Source organism: Lactuca serriola, chromosome 5 (genome assembly GCF_051521515.1).
Source record: "Lactuca serriola cultivar US96UC23 chromosome 5, Lser_US96UC23_V15, whole genome shotgun sequence".
Taxonomy (NCBI): Eukaryota; Viridiplantae; Streptophyta; class Magnoliopsida; order Asterales; family Asteraceae; genus Lactuca; species Lactuca serriola.
The window spans coordinates 5,027,067-5,051,218 of NC_136412.1; the positions used below are offsets into that span (position 1 = coordinate 5,027,067).

Here is a 24,152-nt window from a genome sequence, read left to right on the forward strand (position 1 = left end):
CAATCAACAATAAACCCGATTACCCATTCCCGTTATCCTCACCTTACGTTCCTAAAAATAACGTCTATTATAAGGAACTTATATTCAGGATTTTCATCGGGACGGACATTACTGCAGAGGGGCTTCCTCAACAATAAGTGTCCTAAAGGCAACCATGTGGGGGATAGAGTACACCGGTGAACACATCGTTCACAACACCTACAGGTAATGAGCCTGCTAGTGTTCCACAGGACAGTCTAGAATAGTCCGTGGTCGTCATCCATACTCTGCTGAATGACTAGAATAACACCAATAACACCGAGGCCTCTCATCTGTTTATTTCACACCAATTATCTACCCATGTTCTACCCAACATATTAGTAGATAAAAATATATATTTTTATACATTGTTTAAAAACCTGTATAGCATGCTTTGATCAATACATATTCCACATAACAGATGAGGCATACACACATAACACGTATTTCATAGAGAATATATCAGATCCATGAGATAGAAGAGAGTGAATATACATTCACACATATAACCACAAAATATATACACGTAGCACGTATTTTATATTAAATACTTCATAATATTGCGTTTTGAAAAGGGACTATACACTCACCTGATCAGAAGATGATCCGACAGCACTACGGCTTATAGAAGTAGCGTCTCTCCGTAGATCTGGAAGATCTTCACAAAAACCGGCTCCTCGCGGGCAGGGCTTCGGCTCGGGAATAACGCTCTTCGGGATTCTCGGGGCTTCGGATCTCGCTTCGGGGCTCGGGAATAATACCGGGGCTTCGGGATATGATTGGAACGCAAATCGAGGCAAAACTTAGAGAGAGAGAGAAGAGTTTGAACAAGAGAAAATGGCTGATTTCGAGTTCTATTTATAGGCTGAGGGTCTGGGATTACGCGGGGCGTAATCTCAAATTACGCAGGGCGTACTCAGTACGCGGGGCGTACTCGGTTACGCGGGGCGTACTTTGACGTCACTGCATGCGTCGATCTGTGGCACTCGAGTATTAGTCAGACAAGTTGCATCCGACTGAGTACGCGGGGCGTAATTGACTCGTCGAACTTCTAAATTGCGTAACTTTCGCATACGAGCTCCGTTTTCGACGTTCTTTATATCCACGCGAAGGTCAGACCATACTCTACAACTTTCATTTAGACTCCGTCGGCTAATTTTGACTTTTATTTTTATTATTTATTTTTAGAAGGCCGGGACAGAAAAACTCCGTTATAAATTCATAACTTCTTCGTCTGACGTCCGTTCTCGCCTAACTTTTCATTGTTTCGCTACTAACAACGAGATCTTCGATTCTCATTTAGATTGTTTCGGCTAAAAACCGCTTGATCTCAAATCGAGTATTTGGGCTGCATACTGCTAAGTCAAAATTTAGAAAAATCATAACTTCCTCATACGAAGTCAGATTTGGGCGTTCCTTTTATGCACGCTCTCGGTTTAACGAAATCTACGACTTTCTTTTAGATCGCTAAGGCTAAATATCACTCTATCTTAAATTCATGTTTTACGTCACTCGACGTCGTGCCGGTTCTGTCGCGAAACTTCGACAGGTCATAACTTCTTCGTTATAACTCGGATTTTGGCATTCCTTATATCTCCAGAATCCTTGTTTCAACCACTACAACTTTATGCAAAGATATCGGGCTTATCTCACACTTTAATTTTGACGCTTATTTTATTCTTAATTCATTAACTTATAATAATTAAGAAGATAAACACATAAATCACATAATTCACATAATTCACAAATAATACATTTTTATTATTTCAAATTGGGTTACAAAGGTTAACCTAGACTATTACATTGCTAAAAATGGCAATCCCAGAAACACGGGCGTTACAGTTTGCATAGTAATAATTGTTGAAGTAGAAACCAAACCTTGGAAATTGCTGCCACATGATACACCTGGTCAACATTTGTAGCATTGAAGAAGCCAGAAGGTGTCCATGTGTTCGGAGACTTTTTAATGGCTTAAAGTTAAAAGTTATTGGGTAATAATATAATTTCATGGTATTTTTAAAGTTTTTAACGAAAAAAAGAAAATCATCTATTGTTTCACCTTGTTGATTTGATCTCTACAATAAGGAGACTGAGGAAAGCAAACATGAAATGGGGAGTGTTCTTGAGGAAGGCGGACACGAAACGTCTCCATCATTCCTAATACATATAAATCATTCTACATGATTCAATTTCAGATACATACACACTATATTAATTTTGGCTTTTTCTATAATTATAATGGTTCCAAAGAGTTATTCCATGAGCCCCCAGGTGACATTCTTGCTCCTCATGAGAGTATAATTGCAACAGGTAAAACATTTGGCAAACTTAATATTTTTTGGTAAACAAGGTGAAACTTCTGTTGGATCATAGTAATTTTTGTTATTTGTGTTTCTTCTATTCTCTTATTTTAGGTTTTCGAATTATGATGATGTAATCATGGAATTCACTTTTTTTAGGTGGACAAAGCTATTAAGATGGAACGCTTATTTAAGATCAAATAAACATAACCATGGAGTGAGTGATCTTAATACAAAAATCCAATAAAACACTATGGGACAGTACTACTTGCGTAATATCCTATTTTTTTATAGTGTGAGTTTTATAGGATCCTACTTGGAAATGGAGAAGTTGTTGTTTTGGTACAGATGATGAAGGTACAAAAACCTTTTTAAATCTATAGTGTCCTACATTTTTTTTCATGAGTTTTATTCCACAGTTAAATTTCCATGATTTTTGGTCATCAGCAAGTATCTAATAGTGTAGTCAATAGATTTGAAAGCTGAACTAGAGGACCTATCTATTAAAAAAGGGAAAACAAGGACAACAAGATTTGAACATGGCAATAACCGATCCAGTTTCTATCAATCAACAATAAGCTCAAATAATGAAATTTGGGTTGATTCTAAGACCGCTAGAACTTCGGATCCAATGATGCTAACTTGAAACAGAACGAGAGAGATATCCAACATCAAGCCCACTCCCCCCCCCCCCATACACACACACACACACTTACTTCACTAGAAAAAATGTCGAAATCCGAAAATCTAAATAAAAATAAAATTATGACATTGTACTTTCAAAGTTTATGCTATACATCAGCTTATGATAAAAATTATTATAAATCATTTTATTCATAAATATGTGATAACATATACTTGTGGGTATTAAATGCATTATGGTTATTTGTGCAGGTGGGATTTAATCGATTCGGGTGGGTATGTTTATGGATATGGTTTGTCTTGTTGAACTGGAAACGAAACTGACAAATGTACCCAGCCGGGTAATTTACATGTGTCAATAAAAATAAAAATAAAATAGGGTGTAATTGTCTTAATAAGATCAAAAGAATGTGTGTAGTTTGTTTGCAGGAGATGGCGTGATGATAGGGTAAAGGGTAATTTGGTCCTTATACCATTAAAATGAAGATGGATAATGTTAGGGGTGAACAACATGGTCAGAGTATTAAGACTATTATCAAAAGCATTGTTCTTCTGTGATGTTGCAAGATTATAATGGAAAAATAAACGAATAGTATTTTTGGAATATTGTTTTAGGATTATATGATTCAGTGGAAAAGAAAGGGGAATTGAATGTTTTTGTAAAATCTCTAAAAATTCTTCTTTTTTGCTTTTATCATTTTTTTTCAAGATGTGGATAAGTTGAAAATTGGTGAGTACACATAGCAAGATGTAATGCATTGGAGTTGTGTCTTTTGTTGTATTAATTTAATTGAGAATTGGAAATTCAGGAAAAAGGAATGGAAAGAAAAAGAAAGTGATTGGTGCCTTTTTTATACATGGTAAAGCTCTTCTAATTGTACTATATGCGTGTTTTCTACCACAAGATCTCAATTTTAAGAAACAAGTATTGGAAAACTGGAAAAGTTTACAGGGATCATGTGCAAGTGAATTCTGTTGACTTTTAAGTAATTATAGGTCATTTCATTTGTTGATTTATGGTTTTCGTTTTAACATTGTTGCAATTAATATACATAAGCAAAAGAAATTGATCACAACAAAAGTTATTGGAATATAAATATTAATGATTAATAACAAAAAATAAACAAATTTATTTTTTTCAAAACTTAACATAAGTCGTTCCAAAAAAAAAAAAAAAAACAAAAAAAAAAAAAAAAAAACACCTAACATAAAAGTTACCACCCTTTCATAACGAACTCTTAACAATCTAATTTTCAATTCTAATAAGCATTAACAAAAAAACTTAAAGTTATTTATACTTATTTTTATAATAAATAAATAATCGATAAATTTTATTAATCATAATTTTGTTTTAAACAAAAAAAACAACACTTTTAAAAGAACAAACTATTTTTAACACAAAAATAGCAACATATTTTTACATTAAACCAAAAACATTGATGCAAATTTTTTTAACAAAACGATTAGTTTACTATATTTTGAAACCATACGTAAATAGAGTTATGATGGTAACCCAAAACAACAATTTTGTTTTTGGGCCATTTACATTGGTTCATGACCCACTTTCATCCATATTTGCACGTGAATAAGTCCAATGCCACCTGGACAAGTCCGGATAAGGGAAGGTTTTCCTTCCAGGTCATCGGTGATGACTCTTGCGAGGTTATATGTTTATTAAACATGCATTAACCCTATGTCCTAAACCAAAACCATTATCCGTAAACCATAAGGGCCCGTACTTGTGCATACTAAGCATTTTTTTCCTTTGCATTGCAAGTGTTACAACTATTCGTTGCCACAATGACCGATAACAATATGTATCTACATTTTGTTTCCTGAAATATAAAATATTTCAGAATAAAACTAATTGCCAAAATAAACTATTTGTCGCCCGCCGCTTTGCGCGGGTACACCACTAGTATGTATATATATATATATATATATATATATATATATATATATATATATATATATATATATATATAATTAATAAAATGGTCCCTATGATATGCATTTTTTCTGAGGTTTAGTCTAAACCTCGACATTTTTGGTTTCATGGTCATTTTGGCCTAGTTTGTGATAGGTTTTAGGTAAAACAAATAAATTAGAAAACAATTCTGTAACACCCAAAAATTTACCCCAAATTTAAGCTTTTAATACTAACAAAAGAGTCAAATAGTAACTGTTTTTACAAAACATTTCCAATCCGTTTATCATCAGAGTGTCCCAAAATAGATCATAAGGATGAGGAGCGGTACGGTCACGCCTTCGCCTTCCCTCGCTCTCCTGAAGTACCTGAAACAATAAACTGAAACTGTAAGCCCGAGGGCTTAGTAAGCTACCCCCAAAATACCAGTACCATACTGACTAAAGCTACAGCCAAACCGATCACTCAAACAACGTACATATTGGGCCATTGGCCGGACTGGTCCGCCCTACTGGACCTACAGTCTATCTGAATCTATCCCGAGCCTTCGATATGACTGGTCCGTCGTGTGGGCCTACAGTCTCCCCGGGCCGCTCAGAGGGTGTGTTGGCCTTCAGCACAAAGCAGGACCACCTCAACCCAACCAACAAGCAACTAACCATGTACGTATACAATCATATACTGGCATATACACATAGCAACATATCTATCTCATCGACCATCAATCATAGAGTTTCACTCGTAACTAGAGTATCGACCTACAGGTCACTAACATACCGATCCTTACGGATCATAAAGCATACCCTACTATCTATCCTGATTCCGATCTAACAGATCTGAATCATATGTAGCATACCATAACAATCGATCTAACCGATCTCTAGTATAGCAACCATCCTAAACAGGATGAATTCTAACAAAGCAATAACATAACACCCATCCTAAACCAGGATGAAATCTAGCATGGCAATAACAAGCAATCATCCTAAACCAGGATGTAATCATAAAGGGTCGGCCTTGGTGCCGTAGACCCTATCAATATAGTGAGAATAACTCACCTCTCAGATGTCGATTGAAATGCAAACTCCAATTATCGGATCACTTGACACTGGCACCACCACTTATAACCATGGCACAATATACTCACAAGTTCTTATTCTTATGAGATATCCCAAAACCCCTTAGAAATCCCTGAACAAGATCAGAGTCCTCAGTCAAGGTCAACATTCCATGTTGACCTCAACTCGCCGAGTGCACTCGGCCACTTGCCGAGTCCGTGGAGCACATTCCAACTCGCTGAGTTCCTTCGAATCCCGATAAATCCTTAAGGGCCACCCATCGAGTTTCCTCCTTGCAACTCGACGGGTACACACACATGCCTATCCAAGGGAAAATCCATCCGACTCGTCGAGTTGTTCTTCAACTCGTCGAGTTTTATGGTGATCTTCATCGGACTCGCCGAGTTGTTCATCCAACTCGCCAAGTTTAATGACCATCTTCATGTGACTAGCCGAGTCCATCCAGTCCTCTATCCATACAGACTTGTTTTGAGCCATGCAGCGGCTCCAAATCACAGATCCAAGCTTCTAGAGCATACTTACCACGTAAAGTTGCAAACTTTACGTGCATGCATGGTTATAAGGGCTCCAAATGTCTATTTTAAGTTCTTAATGGAGCTTCTACTCCAAGAGGGACTCCAACCACAGCCAATACAACAACTTTATGACTCTAGCATCCAAGGAGGGTCCAGATCTGAAGTTACAACTTCATATCTAGCCCATAGCTCAACATCCCAACTTGAAGTCCATAAAAAGCCCTAGAATCAACCAAAGGGAAGAAAAGGGAAGTAAGAATGGTACTTTGATACCTTCAAACGTTGCTAGCTGAGGAAAAACCCGTTTCCCACTCCTTTCTTGCTTCAATTTCCTTTGCACTCTTAGCTTCCTTCCTCCAAGATCCTCTTTTCCAAGCTTCAAACCCACACCAAGGCACACACACGAATTAGGGTTTCAAGGGTTCTCAAAGACTGTAAGGAGTCCCAAAGGAGGCTGAGGCTCCTTTAAATAGGGGTGCAAACCCCGGGATTTAGGGTTTCCACTGCCAGCTCCTACTCGCCAAGTCCCAATAGTGGACTCGTCGAGTAGGTCACTAACCACGCGTTCTCACCCCGTTGCTACTCGACGAGTAAGTCAACCAACTCGTCGAGTAGAACTTTATCCAGAAATTCTTAATTAATTAATACATGAGGATCGGGGCGTTACAAATTCCTGCGTTCACATGCAACCTACTTTGGATCTATGTTTTAACTATTAAACATATAACTTTGAATTGCAAAATAAGAACCCTAAAGGAGGAGGCTAATTTTGAAAATTACAAATTGGGGTTTAGTATTAATACCTTTCAATTGTTATAGTAAACAATTGGTAATCCTTGAACTTGTTCTTCTTGGAAGCTTAACACCAAAAATGTAATGCCTCTAATGGAATCACACCCAAGAGCTAGCAAGAAGGAAACTTATGAAGAGAGAGGCTAGGGTATGCAATTTTCAGCCTAGGGTTTCTTTAAGAGTAGGATTGGCCGAATTTGAGAGCTAGAGGGCTCTTTACATAGCTGAGGTTGCTAGGGTTTAGGGAAAACCCTAATGTTCCTTTGCTTAGGGCCTAAGCTTATCCAAAAGCCTTATTCAAAGCCCTTGGACGAAATCATTAGGGTTTCCCCTATAGATTTCGTCCACCCACTTCTAAGGAGGTTCTGGAACCTTCCATTTTTCTATTTGATAATTGCAAACTAGTCTATATACTTTATAATTAATACAATTAACCTCAAAATCAATTCCAATTAATTTATGGCTAACTATTAATTAAACATTATGATTTCTAATTAATATATTACTTTAATAACATATTAATAAATCATTTATATTAATTTATTAATCTTAAAATAAATTAATCTCCCTCCTTTCATAATTTCCTTGTCCAGTTGCTAGGTTTGAGACAACCCAAAATGACTGTGCTGCTATCAATTCAAGTACATATCAATTATAGTTATGGGCTTAGACAGCTAACCCAACAGTCTCCCACTTAGATAAGTCTATAACTATAATTGCTAGTATGACTTCTAAGTTGACAAACAAATTGTAGCTTCCAAAAGTTATTGTCGAACTCTGACCCAGTCAGTTACATGTCCTAAGATAAGTGACCATATAATCCTTCATTCTACAAGATACCCCCGAACATAAGACATGGAATGCAATCAATCTTTTTGTCTAGAATCTATGTTTCCTGATTTCTGATTTGTGATGATAAAGGACTTCAATTGAACACATCACTTTAGCCCTGGCTGGGCCCAACACATATGTCAACACCAAATCATCGAAGGGACCACATATATCATTTTTCCCGTTAAGTCAAAAGGAACAAATAAACATTGACTCATATGCTTGTATCTTTTACTTATCAAATTATACATGACAATACGTTTTATAACACCAAGTTACTGATGCGTTTACGTATCACCAATGTGTGCTTGTAAATTACAACTCATATTTATCCGTTTTAAGATCATAACATATTATCGTCTCAGTATTACTCATGATGAATTACATGAAGTAATACTTTGAGCGAGGGTTTATCCAACACCCAAATCTCCATTTCTAAGTACTCATGAACATTGCAACAATTCTATTGTTATGTCTAACTCTCTTAGACAATTTGCAATCCAATTCATGACAGTCTTAATTCACTACTTACTTCCAAAAGTACGAACGACTGTGGAGTTTGAATAATCATATTATTCGGTAAGTAAAAACATGTAAAATATGAATCACACTAATAAACAACTCACAGAAGTCAATAGACAAAGTCATAAATAATACTTTATTATTTAATCACCAAAAATCAATTACATTTAATTTGTTATAAGTTTCAAAATAAAACTAATCTAACTGCTAAAACTAATATCATCTCTCAGTCCAATGCTCCGAGCCTGCTGAATATGCCTAACCCTACTCAGACCTTTTGTGAGGGGGTCTGTTGGGTTATCCTCAGATGAGACCCTCTTTACGACAAGATGGTCTTCTTCTACACTATGTCTGATGAAATGATACTTTCTGTCGATATGTTTGGTTTTACCATGAACTCTGGGTTCCTTTGTTAAGGCAACCGCTCCTTTATTATCACATAATTGTTCCATAGGCTTTCAGCGTTCCTTATATCCCTGAAATCCTTGTTACGACTACCTCAACTTTCTTTAAAGATATTGGGTCTATCTATTATTTTATTTTTGACGCATATTTTTATTATTATTTTATTATATCATTATAAGCACATATAATGCACATAAATCACATAATACTCAAATAATTCTTCTTTATTACTTCAAAATAGGTTACAATTGTTAACTGAACAAAATAGTTCTGTAAAATGTTGTGTGTATTCATGAAGACTGAAAACACTATATATAGTACAATATTTGGGACCTAGGAATGGAAAGAAATCATCTACACTAATTACTATACATATATACAACATCAAATCATTTCCAAAGATAAATCAATCAGCTAGGAATCAGGGAATTAATTAGCTGGAAATCAATTCTGTGATCTGGTATTCTGGTGAATTTATTGCTGTTCTGTCAACAGCTTGAGTTGTCAACACCCCCCCTCCCTTCAAGCTGTTGAATGGATGTTTTCCATTCCTAATTTGTTAGTGATGCCTTGAAACAAAGAATAAGGGAGTCCTTTTGTTAGAACGTCTGCCAGTTGTTGGTTGCTAGGAATGTAAGGAGTGCATATGAGTCCACTATCTATTTTTTCTTTGATGAAATGGCGATCAATCTCCACATGTTTGGTGCGATCATGTTGTACAGGATTGTGAGCAATGTTGATAGCAGATTTGTTGTCGCAATAGAGCTTCATAACACCTTCATACTTAATACCAAGGTCCCTTAGGATGATTCGTATCCAAAGAAGCTCACATATGCCTTGAGCCATTGCTCGGAACTCAGCTTCAGCACTTGATCTAGAGACGACCGATTGATTTTTACTTCTCCATGTGATCAGGTTACCTCCAAGAAAGGTGCAATATCCTGAGGTGGATCGGAAATCAAGAGGGGATCCAACCCAATCTGTGTCTGTATATGCTGCTAAGTCTAGTCTCCCATTTCTTCTAAATAGAATTCCTTTTCCTGGAGTAGCCTTGAGATATTTAAGAACCTTGTATGCGGCTGTTAAGTGTACCTCTCGAGGAGCGTGCATGTATTAGCTGAGTACACTTACTGCATAGGCTATATCCGGTCGTGTATGTGCTAAATAAATGAACTTCCCAATCAATCTTTGGTAGCGTCCCTTATCAACTTCCTGTCCATCCAGTCCTTTCCCAAGTTTGCACTGATAATCCATAGGAATTTCTGAAGGTTTGCAACCCATCATTCCTGTTTCTTTAAGAAGGTCCAGAATATATTTTTGTTGGGAAATAAAAATTCCAGCCTTAGAGTGTGCAACTTCAATTCCTAGGAAGTACTTGAGTCTTCCTAGGTCCTTGATCTCAAATTCCTTTGATAATTGCAATTTCAACATCTTTATCTCTTCCACGTCATCTCCTGTGACGATTATATCATCCACATAGACGATTAATGCAGTAGTCTTCCCGTCTTTTGATCTTTTGACAAATAAACTATGATCTCCCAGACTTTGTTCAAACTTCATTCTTTTCATGGCTTTGGTAAATCTCCCGAACCATGCCCTTGGTGATTGTTTGAGACCGTATAAAGCTTTCTTTAACCTGCAAACCTGGTTAGTACCAAACTTTTGATTGAATCCGGGTGGTGGCTCCATATATGCTTCTTCTTCAAAGTCTCCATGTAGAAATGCGTTTTTCACATCAAATTGTTGTAGACTCCAATTGAGATTTGCTGCCAATGACAATAAAAGTCTAACAGTGTTTAGTTAGCCACAGGAGCAAACGTTTCATGGTAATCTATCCCACGTTTGAGTGTAGCCTTTCGCAACAAGCCTAGCCTTATATCTCTCCAATGACCCATCCGCTTGATACTTAAGAGTATATACCCATTTACAACCAATCACCTTTTTTCCTTTCGGTAGTTCAACAATTTCCCATGTTTTATTTTTTTCAAGCACCCTCATTTCTTCAATCATGGCCTTTTTCCACTCACTATCCCCAAGTGCTTCTTGAACATTTTTTGGAATTGAGATGGAATTTAACTCGGTGAGGAAGGCTCTATGTGATGGAGACAGGTTTGAATACGAGAGAAAATTGGCTATCGGATGTTCTGTGCACTTTCTAGTCCCTTTTCTGAATGCAATTGGAAGGTGATATTTAGGTGGTAAGGAATCAGTTTTTTTACATGTATTTTGAGTGTGATCTTGTACCGGGTCTAATGATTAAGCTGCTAGCTTGTCAGGATTTCGTCTTCTTCGCGAGTACACTTGTAGTGGTGGTTCAGAACAATCATTTTCTGTAAGAGGTGGAGTTGAAATAGACTCATCTTGGGTTGTTTTTTCTTGTTCAAAATTTGTTTCAAATGATTTTTCTTGTTCAGAATCAGTTTCGGTTGATTTGGTGGGATGATGATCAGGTGGACTTGAGATGGATTCAGGCTGGGATTGCGTTTCTTTTAAGTTTACTGGTTGGGTTTCGGGTGTTTGAGTTGGAGTTGGCTGATTTGGAGTAGATAAATCAAAAGAAAGAAATTCTAGAGCATTGTCATTTATGCTAGACTCTCTTGGAACACAAACTTGATCATAGAACCCTTGGTTTTCAAGAAACGTGACATCTTTGGAGACATAGGTTTTTCGAGAACTTGGATGATAACACTTGTACCCCTTTTGTGTAGAAGAATATCCAAGAAAAATGGTTTTTAAGGCTCTCGGATCAAGTTTACTCAATTGGTCTTTTCGTTGAATGTGAACATAAGAAACACACCCAAATGTTTTTAATGGAAGGGATGAGTGTTTAAGGTCTGGAAAATGTTCAGAAAGAACATCAATAGGGGATCGACCTTGAAGGATTCTACTGGGTAATCGATTGATCAAATACGCAGCTGTGCAAACTGTTTCTCCCCAATAAAATTTAGGAACCTTTTTCCGAATAGAAGGGCTCGAGTTATTTCTAAAAGATGACGGTTTTTTCTCTCTGCAATCCCATTTTGTTGCGGGGTTGCAATACAAGAGGATTCATGAATGATACCCTTTGTAGTGAGGAATGGAGACATAACTTGATTAAAATATTCGGTACCGTTGTCGGATCGAATATGTTTAATGCATACGCCAAACTGAGTGAAAATCATCTGATGAAATTGGGGAAAAATAATACTAACATCAGATTTATTTTTCATCAGATAAATCCAAGTAATTCTCGAATAATCGTCGATAAATGACACAAACCATCGGGTTCCATTGATATTAGGGATCTTCGAGGGGCCCCAAACATCTGTATGAACTAAGGAAAAAGGCTTAGAAGATCTTGAAGTGCTGATTGGAAAGGGGACTCTATGGTGTTTGGCCATATGACACACTTCACTATTGAATTCATTGACATTCAGATTTTTAAACAAGAAAGGAAACATTGTTTTTATTAATGCAAAAGATGGATGACCCATCTGAACATGGTGAAGCCAAATTTGAGCCTTATTGGCATAATGAGTTAAAGACAAATAAGCTTTAGAAAGGAAACTACTTCTAAGACCACCACTATTTGTGTCCAGGTAATAAACCCCATCCTCCTCCTTAGCATGCCCAATCATCTTCCCCGTTTTCAGATCCTGAAAATGACAGTAGGTTGGATAAAATGTCACTTTACAATTCAATTGAGATGTAACCTGCTTAATAGAAAGTAAACTGACTGATAATTTTGGGACATGTAAAACCGAATGAAGGGTCATGGTTGGAGTGAGTTTGACGGTTCCTTTTCCAGCAATAGAAATTAAAGTTCCGTCGGCAGTTTTTATTTTTTTGTTTCCTGGACATGGGGTGTATGTTGAAAGATTATGAGAGGAGTTTGTCATATGATCAGTTGCACCCGAGTCTACCACCCAAATTCCATTCGATACAGTCGAAGAGCCATTTAAAGGACAGTTTGTAGAGTACTTACCTGACTGAGCCATAGAGCATGAACCTACTGGTTTATCGATTGTGGTGAGGAAGCTGCGAAGTTTCTCAATCTCTTCTCTATTTAACCTGCTGATTTCTTGAATCTCAACAGCAGTTGTGACATCCTTCTGTTGTCCTTGGACAACATTAACTTGATGATTTCCAGGTTGAGACTGCATTTGGTGGTTGTTCCTCGGTTGCCCCTTTCCTCGTAGCCTCCAACAATTTTCTTTTGTGTGTCCCGATTTCTTGCAATGGCTGCAATAGAGGCTTTCTTTGCTGCCCGAAGATCTAAAATTGGTATTGGTTAACCAATTTGGGTTTTTTTGTATCACTGGCTGGGCAATTCTGGTTGTAGCATTACTTGGAGCATGTTGGTTTGAGGCAAGTAAGGCAAAACCATTAGTTGATGGGTTCTCAAGCATGACGCCTCTTCTTCCTTCTTCTCCCCGGATGGTTGAGAAAACCTCATTTAGACTTGGCAAGGTGTCCTTGCCAAGGATTTGGATGCGGACTTGGTCATATTTGACATTAAGTCCTGCTAGATATTCATAGACTCGTTCTCCTTCAACAAACTTTAGCATCATTGCAGCATCATCACTGCATTTCATCTTTATGTTGTGGTGGTAGTCGAGCTCAAGCCACAAATTCTTCATTTTGTTGTAATAATCTGTAACATAGAGAGTACCTTGTTTGGTTGAGTGAATTTTGGTTTTGATCTCATATACTAAGGCAGCATCATGAACTTTGGAATACATCTATTTGATGGTATCCCAAATGTCTTTGGTTGTTGTCAGGAACATGCAAGTACCACTAATCTCAGGTTGCATTAAGTTCCACAACCACGACATGATTGATGAGTCTTCAACATCCCAAGCAGCAAATGAGGGGTCATCTTCCCTCGGTATAGGACCAGTCAGGTGGCTAAGTTTTCCTTTTCCTTTCAGAAAGGTTCGGATAATTTGAGACCAAACTATGTAGTTGCGGCCATTGAGTTTGAATGATGGTTGTAAATTCTGATACTCTCCGGTTTGGGTTGGTGGGATAGGGTTTGAACTTGATTCATTAGACATGGTGGATTCGGAGACGATAGACATTTTAAGACACAATTTTCTGGAGAGGAATGTTTATAGAGTTGTTATGGCTCTGATACCATGAACAAAATAGTTCTGTAAAATGTCGTGTGTATTCATGAATACTGAAAAACACTATATATAGTACAATCTTTGGGACCTAGGAATGGAAAGAAATCATCTACACTAATTACTATACATATATACAACATCAGATCATTTCCAAAGATAACTCAATCAGCTAGGAATCAGGGAATTAATTAGCTGGAAATCAATTTTGTGATCTGGTATTCTGGTGAATTTATTGATGTTCTGTCAACAGCTTGAGTTGTCAACATTAACCCTAAATATTACATCATTACACTAATGCTTAACAAAAAACATGAGCATTACAATATACACTTATGTCCTCGTCGTTCATAACAGAAAAAAAAAACCTACGTGTGTTCTCGTTGTTTCAAAATCGACCATCTTCTCAACTATTTCCAAACTTGAAATCATTTCTATCGATCCTTCCTCTTATTTCAGACTTTCAAAAATCGACCCTTCCTATTGTCCCTAAGAATTCACGAATTCTTACTTTGTCTAGTTATAAAAAATTAGGCTCCAACTCAAGAACTCAAGTAATAAATTAATTCTCATTATGTTAATCTTCTATGTAAATGCTATTCTTTCAATGTGCTATTATGTTATATTAGTCTTTGAATGTTTTACGTTGATGTATAAAAGTATATTGTTATTCTATTATTTGGGTTATAGAATCATAATACGGTTTATTCGGTTATATTAGATCCTTAATCATATTGTCCATCTTATTCGGATAATAACTGAATCGAACCGATTAATACCCGAATCGAACCCGTATTAATTAATCGGTTCAAACAATTAGCAATTACCTTTATTCGCTTTCGGGTCGAACCGATCCAAATAACATCCCTCCATGGTTAACAGAGACAATTTAGGGTTCGGACTTCGGCGTTGACTTAGGTCAAAGAAAATACCGCCTACACGATTCACTCTCAATCGACCCTCAATTTCTTTACCTCTTCTGCATCCACTCACCTTTGGTGCTTCCTCCACGCCGTCGACCGCTGACCTCCGGTGTTCCATCACACCTTCCTCATCTGATTCTGAGTTAAAATCTCTGCTTCTAAGGTTTTTCCTTTTCGTTTTCAGATGCTTATTACTCTATCTTTCTGATTTCTGTATTTCTAAGCTTCTATGATATGTATACATGTTTTATTGATCATGTTTCATGTAAATGCTTTCACTATTTCTCACTCTTATATTTATGATTATTTTATTTTTCTAAGCTTCTCTGATTCACTCTTAAATTTGATCAAATTGATCATTTGAACTCTTGAAGTACTTGCAAGTATGCCATTGTCGCACATATTAACTTCCAATTGATTATTCAATGTTATTTTCAGTTTTTTTTTTTTTTTTTTTTTTTTTTTTTTTTTTTTTTTTTTTTAAGTTTTTTCTTGTAATTTCCCTACTAAAAGTAACCGAAAGTCGATTCAATTGAGCAAGTATGAGTTTCATTGATTGTATAAGTATGAATTGACTCAATTGATCATTGTAAGTTATAAGTTTTAACTGAAGCTCATTCCATTGATCATAGTTTGCATCAAAACATGTCCTTAAAACTAAAATGATCAAGTATTTTAGCTAGTATCATGGTTTGTTTGCTTATTTATTGATTATGATTTAAACTTAGTATTTATTATTATTATTTTTTTTATGCCCATCGCTAAATACAAAATAGTGGGTGCTATTTCATCTCTATGTAGCGTATATATTCACCGCTATTCTCTATCTACAAATAAAAAACATTCCAGAACTATATGTTTGTTATGCAAGTGATAGAATTTTATAGGTTGAATGTCATGTGCCTAATTTTACTTGTTGGCCTTATATTGGTTGATGCACTTTAGACTTTGGAGTACAAAAATATTCTTATATAGGTAATTCCTTCCATGGAAAGATGCAGTAAGCAACTAAGCATCATGCTAGAAGATTGTTCGATTATCTACCAAATTTCAGTTTATTTTTTTAACTCTTAAACCATGTGAACCTTTATAACAGAAAGCAAGAAAGAAGGAGAAAACATGTTGGACATAAATCTATTTAGGGAGGAAAAGGGCAACAACCCAGAAATTATACGTGAGTCTCAACGCCGCAGGTTTGCAAATGTAGAGATTGTTGATGAAATTATTCATCTTGACAAGGAGTGGCGACAACGTAAGCTTCATTTTGCATTTGATTGATTCATCTTTGTGTTTATATATTACATAACTCAGGAACCATTTGGTGTTTTCATTTTGATTTACAGGTCAGTTTGAGCTTGAACAGCTGCGCAAAGACTTTAACAGGATTAATAAAGAAGTGGCTAAACTTAGAATTGTAAGTCTTTCTATCTTTGAAATCTTGCCTTTCATTAGCATATGCCATATGATGAACTTACAGTATTTATTAACACTAAATTCATCTGAAGGCTGGGGAAGATGCCAGTTCCATGATAAAAAATACAGAGGAAAACAAGGACTCAACTGCAAAAAAAGATGCAGAGGTTCAGGAAGCCCGTGCAGCATTATATTCAAAATTGGAGGTGGTTGGGAATCTTGTGCATGATTCTGTTCCTGTTAGCAATGATGAGGTGGATATTTTTTTTCTTTTCTTGTTTCTTTAAATAATAAATATGTGTGTATCTCTTTTCCATAATGCATTTTGTACATGGTAGGCAAATAATGCTGTTGTCCGCACTTGGGGGGAGAAAAGAACGGAGCCAAAACTAAAAAATCATGTTGAGCTTGTGGAACTTCTTGGAATTGCAGATCTGAAAAGAGGTTTTATATTACAATTTATTTGATTCACTTGTGTTGGGTTCTTTCAACATGTCTTCTAAGCAAATTGAAATCTTTTTTTTTTGTTATATTCAGGTGCTAATGTAGCTGGTGGTAGAGGATTTTATTTGAAAGGAGATGGCGTGCGTCTAAATCAAGCTCTTATAAACTTTGGTCTTGATTTTCTCGAGAAAAGGGGCTTCACATCATTGCAAACTCCATTCTTTATGAGGAAAGATATAATGGGAAAATGTGCTCAATTAGCCCAATTCGATGAAGAACTTTACAAGGTATAAATAACTAGATACTTGTGGAAAATATTCAAGATTAAAAAAGTCATGAATTTGTTTGATAGGTAACAGGTGAGGGTGATGACAAGTATCTGATTGCTACTGCTGAACAACCACTTTGTGCTTATCACATAGATGACTGGATTCATCCAACACAGCTACCACTAAGGTAATAATAATACCCTTTAATTTGCAGAATTTTTTTTTTTTACTGTGTTAATTTTTTAAGTAAAGAAAAAGATATCCTCTTTTTGGTTGGAAAAATGATCAGATATGCTGGATATTCATCTTGCTTCCGGAAAGAAGCTGGGTCACATGGTCGTGACACTCTTGGAATCTTCCGTGTTCATCAGTTTGAGAAAGTTGAACAGTTTTGTATCACCAGTCCAAATGGCAATGACTCATGGGACATGCATGAGGAGATGATAAAAAACTCTGAGGAGTTTTACCAAATGGTAATATTACTAATTATTATTTTTTTCACCATTAATTTTTTAAAAATATATGATATATTTTAATTTTGAAGTGCAGTTGAAATTGCCGTATCATATAGTCTCTATAGTCTCTGGTGCATTAAACGATGCTGCAGCAAAGAAGTATGACTTGGAAGCATGGTTTCCTGCATCCAGCACTTACAGAGAACTTGTGTCTTGTTCAAATTGCACTGATTACCAGTCGAGAAAGTTGGAGATCAGATTTGGGCAGAAAAAGGTTTAGGGTTTATTTCACTACAATCGTACTATTTGTTTTTATTTCATTATTAAGTGGTGATTCTGGGATGTGCAGAGCAATGAACAAACAAAACAATACTGCCATTTATTGAATTCCACACTCACAGCAACAGAGAGGACTATGTGTTGCATTCTTGAGAATTACCAGAGGGAAGATGGTGTTGAAGTCCCTCAAGTGCTACAGCCATTCATGGGTGGGAAGACGTTCATCCCTTTCCAAGCTCCTCCTGCTGCTAAAGAAACCAAAGGGAAAAAATCAAAACCATAGTTGCTGCTTCAACAAACACTTAAGTTATCAACAGCTTAATCAATTTTAACAGTGAAGACTTTGTTTTCTTTATTTATAGTTTCTTATTGTCTATTATAATTGATTTTTTTCATCTTGATTAACCTCATTTATTTTTCAATCATTATGGTACAATCAGGTGTTAATGTTCACCTTATACAAAAGACAGTTAAACAATTGGTGGTTCCCGTAAATAAGTTGATGAAAAAACTCTCATACGAATTGGTGGCTCCATAAATAAGCTGATATCATATAGAGTAGTTTTCTTGGAGCTTTTTTAAATTGATGAGTTGGTGCTAATATGTATTGAAAAAGTTTAAGAAAACAAGCTCTACTAATACTATTATGGAGGATCTAATATGTTGGAGTTGAATTACACTTGCACTAAAAGTAATACTATTTTGGTGTAAAAATGGTATAATTGTTTGGTGAATGTTACTTACATTACAGTAGTTCTCAAAAGCTTTGCTACCTGTTCTGACTTGACTTGATGCTATTAATTTTGAAAAACGTTTTCCTACATAAACGAAATGTTACATCAATATGCAAAGGCAGCTTTGTAACATATACTCAAATATGCATACCAATAATTGCTTCAACAAAACTTCCGACTACCTTTCTTAAACTTTATCTTTACCTTTACATTTGAAGATCGTGGAGGCAGCCCAACACCCGAATCACTGTGGGCATGCATCCATCTTTTCATAAAATCAACATGTTCATAGTTCATACATAAAATATTTAGATATAATGGGTTGTTGGTTGTTTGTTTAACTATAATTAATTTAATATTTATGTGAATGTATTAGTTGTTCATTTGATCACAGCATGGTTGTATGTATGGTTTGGATGGGAGTGGTTCCATTTTCTTTTTCAGGATCCTGGCCTAGGAGGATCAATCTCAGTGAATGTCAAATGTGACAGAGAGGATCTCTTAAAAAATCTTAAGGGGACCAAGCTATTTTGGTGCTGTCTTGCAACATCTCAAACGGATACACACATAATTAAAGTTTAAATATTTTTTATGAGTCGGTGGGATAAAAATCAAAACTCCTTAATCCAAACCAACGACACCAGATGTGGTGTCATGTATTGTTATTGTCAGTCCATGTTCAAAATCATGTGTTGTTATTGTCACTCCATATTCATTTTGAACGTCGTATGAGCTATTTTAAATAATAATATTTAATAAGAATTTAAAAACATGTAACATGAAATTCATGGTTAACATCATTTAAGTAAAACAATTTGTAGAAAAAGTCATAAACTTAACATTTAAAATGTTTAAAGTGCCAATGCATACAAGAATACAACACAATAACCATGAGACAAAGCTAAATAGAAATTATCTCATACAACTTTATCCAAAATAGCATCTTATAAATGTCCACGTTAATTATTATAGAAAATGAGTTTAAAAAAAAAAAAAAAAAAAAGGAACGTACACTGTTTTTGACCATTGCCAAAAAAAGTGAAGCAGGGATCCAAACAATAATAGTAAATCAAATTTTATCAGTTTGTAAGAAATTCAAAGAGCACATCTTATTTTGAAGGTTGCACCCCTTCTGGAAAAGAAAAATAAAATAAAATATATATTATTCGTTACAATGGTTGGTTGCTAATAGCAATGCTCACAAAGATACCGATACATCTCCCAATATTGTTTTACAAATAAAACCTTTGTTTTAAGATTCATTCATTCAAGTTCAACCTCTCTCAAAAGTAAAGCTTCAATCAGCTGTTGACAAAAAACAAATAGCGTCTAAACTTCCAACGGAGAACCGCTGCCTAAACAAAACGATACAATGATAGGCCCTGCCAAGTCCCCAATCAAACACCCTGTAAAACAAACAACGCAGCAATGTCACTCAACAACCCCAACTCCAAAAACAATTTTTTTTTTTAAATTATGCATGACAATAGAGTGGTGGTGTGTGTTGTAGTGGCTGAATGCAAGAAATAGCAATGTACTTTCATCAATTCTATATTTATTATAGGCAGCATCTTACTTTTGTTTCCTTTTGTCATGTTACAACATACTTTTTTTTTCCTTAGCAAGACACAATTTGAAACAAGTAACCTACCAAACTGTAAGGAAGTTATACTTTATAAAATCTATCCATTCCAACTATAACATTATACTTTTTTTTTCTTATAAGCACATTATAGTTGACATGATCTTTTAAATTGTGAAAGATAGCAATGTACTTTACTCATTTTACCAATTTAGAGAATGATGTACCCATAATAGGCAATGTAGTTACGTTTCTTTACCGATGAATGATAGAGCATCATGCTTAGATTTTTTATTGATAGTAGCAATGTGTACCCATACTTGAATTCTTTACACATATTAGCAAGCGCATATAATTCATTACCGATAATAGCAACCTACTTAACAAAAATATGTAGCACTAGCATAGAAAGTACATTTTACTCGTAGTGGTAGCAAAATGTACCTATGTTGTTATTATGGGTTGAAACATAAAGATAAAGTAAAAAAAAAAAAAAAAAAAGTAGTAGATTTTTGAGAATACAATGTTGTAATGAAGGTTGGTACTTACCAACTGATTGGCCGGTTGATGGGCGGAAAAGGGTGGCACCGATCCCAGCTCCTATGGATGCAAAAAGTAGCGACGCACCACATCGAACTGTCACACCATACACCTTCTTCCCAAGACCTTTCACTTGTTCTTCCCGCTCAACACCATCATCATCAGATTTTGAAATGTCACGCACAAACCGGTAACTTTCTATTCCAACTTGAACAACCCATGATGCTGCAACTCCTAGGAAATGACCTACTCACACACATCAATCAATGTGTTATTATTGACTAGCTACCAAAAAATCAACCATCAAAAACTTAAAAACAAAGCCAATGGTGCACATAAATTCCTAAAATTTCAGCAACCAAGTTTTCTGATCATCATGTTATAGTTTTGTTGCAAACTAACCATTAAATTGCTAAAAATGTGTAAAAAGGGCTAAAGTATACCAAAAGGAGCAATACGAACCATCCTATCAATAGTTCATAGCACAATAAAACAATAAAAAAGTGCTTAATATCTCTTGCTTAAAGATAACTTGGTTTGTTTTTTGTGTGTCAAAGCAAGCATATAAGCATAATGGCAGTTTGCATCAAAATGATATCTATGATGGATAGAATAGTAATTTGATAAGCCCCAGACTTTATTGATTCATAGCTGGATGGCAAAATGGGTGACATTTTCCTGGTTGTGCTGGACAGAAAATGGTCCCAGGGGTATTTCAGTCTTTTATCTGTTTATTTTCCTATTAGTGGGAACAACACCTGATTATGTTGGCTGATTATTCCCTTTTGTCTTGTCTCTAGTGGTAGTAAATATAGTCCTTTTGTTTTAGAGAGTCGGTAGCTAAAAAATTAATTTGTAAGAGAACATTGTTTTTCTTTGGAGAGACTCTCACCTCTAGAATTGTGAGAAAAATATCTTTATGAATATTATCAAGTATTTCTGTTAGTTTGAGTGTTAGAATGTCTGAGATATATGATAGATTCAACAAAGGTCAATCATAATTTCATCTGATACTATTGTTTTTTAAGTTGAATTAAGCTTTTCTACAGAAGCAATCTGTAGGTTACAAAGCACAAGAAGATTTAATAGAATCAACATAGAGCTGAAGTTAAAAACTACATGCTGAATTTTTTTTTATGAAAACGTGCACAGACCATATCTATAGCAATATATACAATTATAATGTTATATAGCAAAAAAAAAATAACGAAGTTAAAAACTGACCTCTAAACGTGGTTCTACTTACACAAAAAAAGTAAGTATAAAATGGCATCCCCCTGTTAGCTTTGCGAACAGCAGACTTGGGAACATCTAAGCATGGAAAGAAAAACAATCAGCAACTGAATTGGATGAAAAGAGAAGAGTTATGGGGATTTTGATTTGATTGATTGTACCTTTAAGAAGCTTCCATGCTGCTCGCTGTGAGAAACGATGAACAGCAAGTCGTTCCAGAACCCGTCTAGTAGTAACAACACTAGTCTGTGATGATGAAAATATAAAATATCAACTTATTTATTGTTTCTAAATATAAAAAATAGCGAAAATCATCAATTTTCATATGCTTACTTCACGAAGGATCTGCTTTACTGATTTCTTGAAGGGTACAACCAAGTCCACATGATGCTCGTCCGAAGAACCCGGTAAGAAATCATCATCATCTTCAACATTAGGCGCCAAAAGTGGCAAATAAAAAAGTAAGAAAGACCTCAATGATGTTAACGCGAGTGATCTCGCCTGAAAAGCGGACCACAATGGTTTTAGCTCGATGTAATACTCTTTGGTTCTGTAGTTTAAAGTATCGTGTCGAAAGATGGTTTCAGATGCTGTTCTTAAACTGGTAAGGTAATCTTCAGTCAGAAGAGGAGAAGTAGCACCAGCATCACAATAAGCAACTCTTCTTCCACCAAACCTGTTTCACTCACATCAACAATCATCATTAACAAACTAACTGAATCACTGGAATTACTAGTGAATTTCTTGAAATTCCATATATACACTACTGGAAAAACAGAACTAGATTAGGTCGTGTACCCGAATATAGCCCTAGATGCAAAGGGGGTGGTGGCGGCGGCATAAGCGGCGGCGGAGGAGGCAGCAAGCGTGGCTGAGTATAAACCAGTAGAATGTAGGGTTTGACCATTCACGTTTGGATTTTTCCTCACTAGATCCATAAGCAAAGCTATTCCCGCCATCCTTGTAACTGAAAAATCTTTATGTTATTGTTGGAATAATAATTTAAATGTTTAAAAGAGGGCAAAGCTCATTTAAAATGATAACTACTTTTTTAACTTTTAGTCTATAGCTTATTAGCTTACAAAACGGAGTTTTTTAAAAACTATTTGGATTAGCTATCCGATGTCAAAAAGCTATAACTTGATAAGCACTTTTTAGTGTCTAAATTACATTCAAAGAAAGATATAATCATATCTTAACAGCAGCATTCAAAAACACCTAACAGAAAACATGCATCTATTGTTCCTTCCCAAGTTACCAACATCAAAATTCAAAAGTTAAACATTAAAACATGTATATTACAACTGATAAGTGAAAACACGCATATTAAGAAAGTATTATCCCTCTCAGGCATTTGATCAAACAGCTTGCCTCCAAATACATTCCCTTTTTTATAGAACACTGGACACATCAGATTTCATGATCATATATGAACAACAAACAAGTAGCAAATCAGTAACAGAAAACAAGTGGCAAATCAATAATGAACCAATGTAAGAAATCACCTAACAGAATTCCAAAGAAAAACTTGAACTTGCCGATTGATATTAAAAAATAAATACTACAGAAATTTCGTATTAAGTGAAGAAGGAAATCACAGTAAAAGAAAACCTTTTGGATAAAAAGAAATCAACCAACATCAATTGGCGATTTCAAAAAGACGCAGAAAAAAAAAGGAAAAAAAAATGAAACCTGGGGTTGGGTGCGACGGTGTAGCTGTGGCTATTGAAGGTCTCAGGCCGATGGTTTCACAGGGGAGGCAACCACGAGCAGGGGAGAGTCGTCGTGAGGAGCAGATAACGTGAGGGATGTGGGTCGGGAGTAAACGGATCGACGGAGTTAGAGAAGAAAACTGTTTCGCTTCGCTTTCCGGGTCCTGAATCCGGTTGAGAAGGGCATCTCCGATCGATGTACAATGTTAACCTTTAAAAGAAAAAAGAAACTGTTACGTCATATTTTTTAAAATTATAGTATAACATATTAATTGTGGTCACGTCTTAGAAGATCGGTATGGGTTTGAGATTGCTTGTTATCGTTGTGGACATGTCATAACGGCGTTGTAACGGGAAACGCGGCCGTCTTGCCCTTTCTTCTGGTTTGTTTTCATTAAGAGCATACGGTACAGACAATGAGAAATGTTATTA

The 24,152-nt window shown here is 35.7% G+C and overlaps 2 protein-coding genes across 2 annotated transcripts; one reads left to right on the forward strand and one right to left on the reverse strand.

The window, feature by feature from the left end:
- The first annotated feature begins 15,037 nt into the window (after positions 1-15,037).
- LOC145051835 (serine--tRNA ligase) lies at positions 15,038-18,397 on the forward strand. The gene is made up of 10 exons (XM_078999660.1): positions 15,038-15,222; positions 16,156-16,311; positions 16,403-16,473; positions 16,565-16,726; positions 16,811-16,916; positions 17,010-17,203; positions 17,269-17,372; positions 17,475-17,658; positions 17,735-17,914; positions 17,990-18,397. The coding sequence occupies exons 2-10, from the start codon at positions 16,179-16,181 to the stop codon at positions 18,200-18,202; spliced, it is 1,347 nt and encodes a 448-aa protein (XP_078855786.1). The 5' UTR covers positions 15,038-15,222; positions 16,156-16,178; the 3' UTR covers positions 18,203-18,397.
- A 1,365-nt stretch (positions 18,398-19,762) lies between these two features.
- Positions 19,763-23,934, reverse strand: LOC145051836 (isopentenyl-diphosphate delta-isomerase). The gene is made up of 7 exons (XM_078999661.1): positions 23,701-23,934; positions 22,807-22,975; positions 22,342-22,684; positions 22,170-22,254; positions 22,000-22,086; positions 20,785-21,021; positions 19,763-20,059 (listed from the first exon to the last, which is right to left on the reverse strand). The coding sequence occupies exons 2-7, from the start codon at positions 22,965-22,967 to the stop codon at positions 19,983-19,985; spliced, it is 990 nt and encodes a 329-aa protein (XP_078855787.1). The 5' UTR covers positions 22,968-22,975; positions 23,701-23,934; the 3' UTR covers positions 19,763-19,982.
- Between the last annotated feature and the right edge of the window lie 218 nt (positions 23,935-24,152).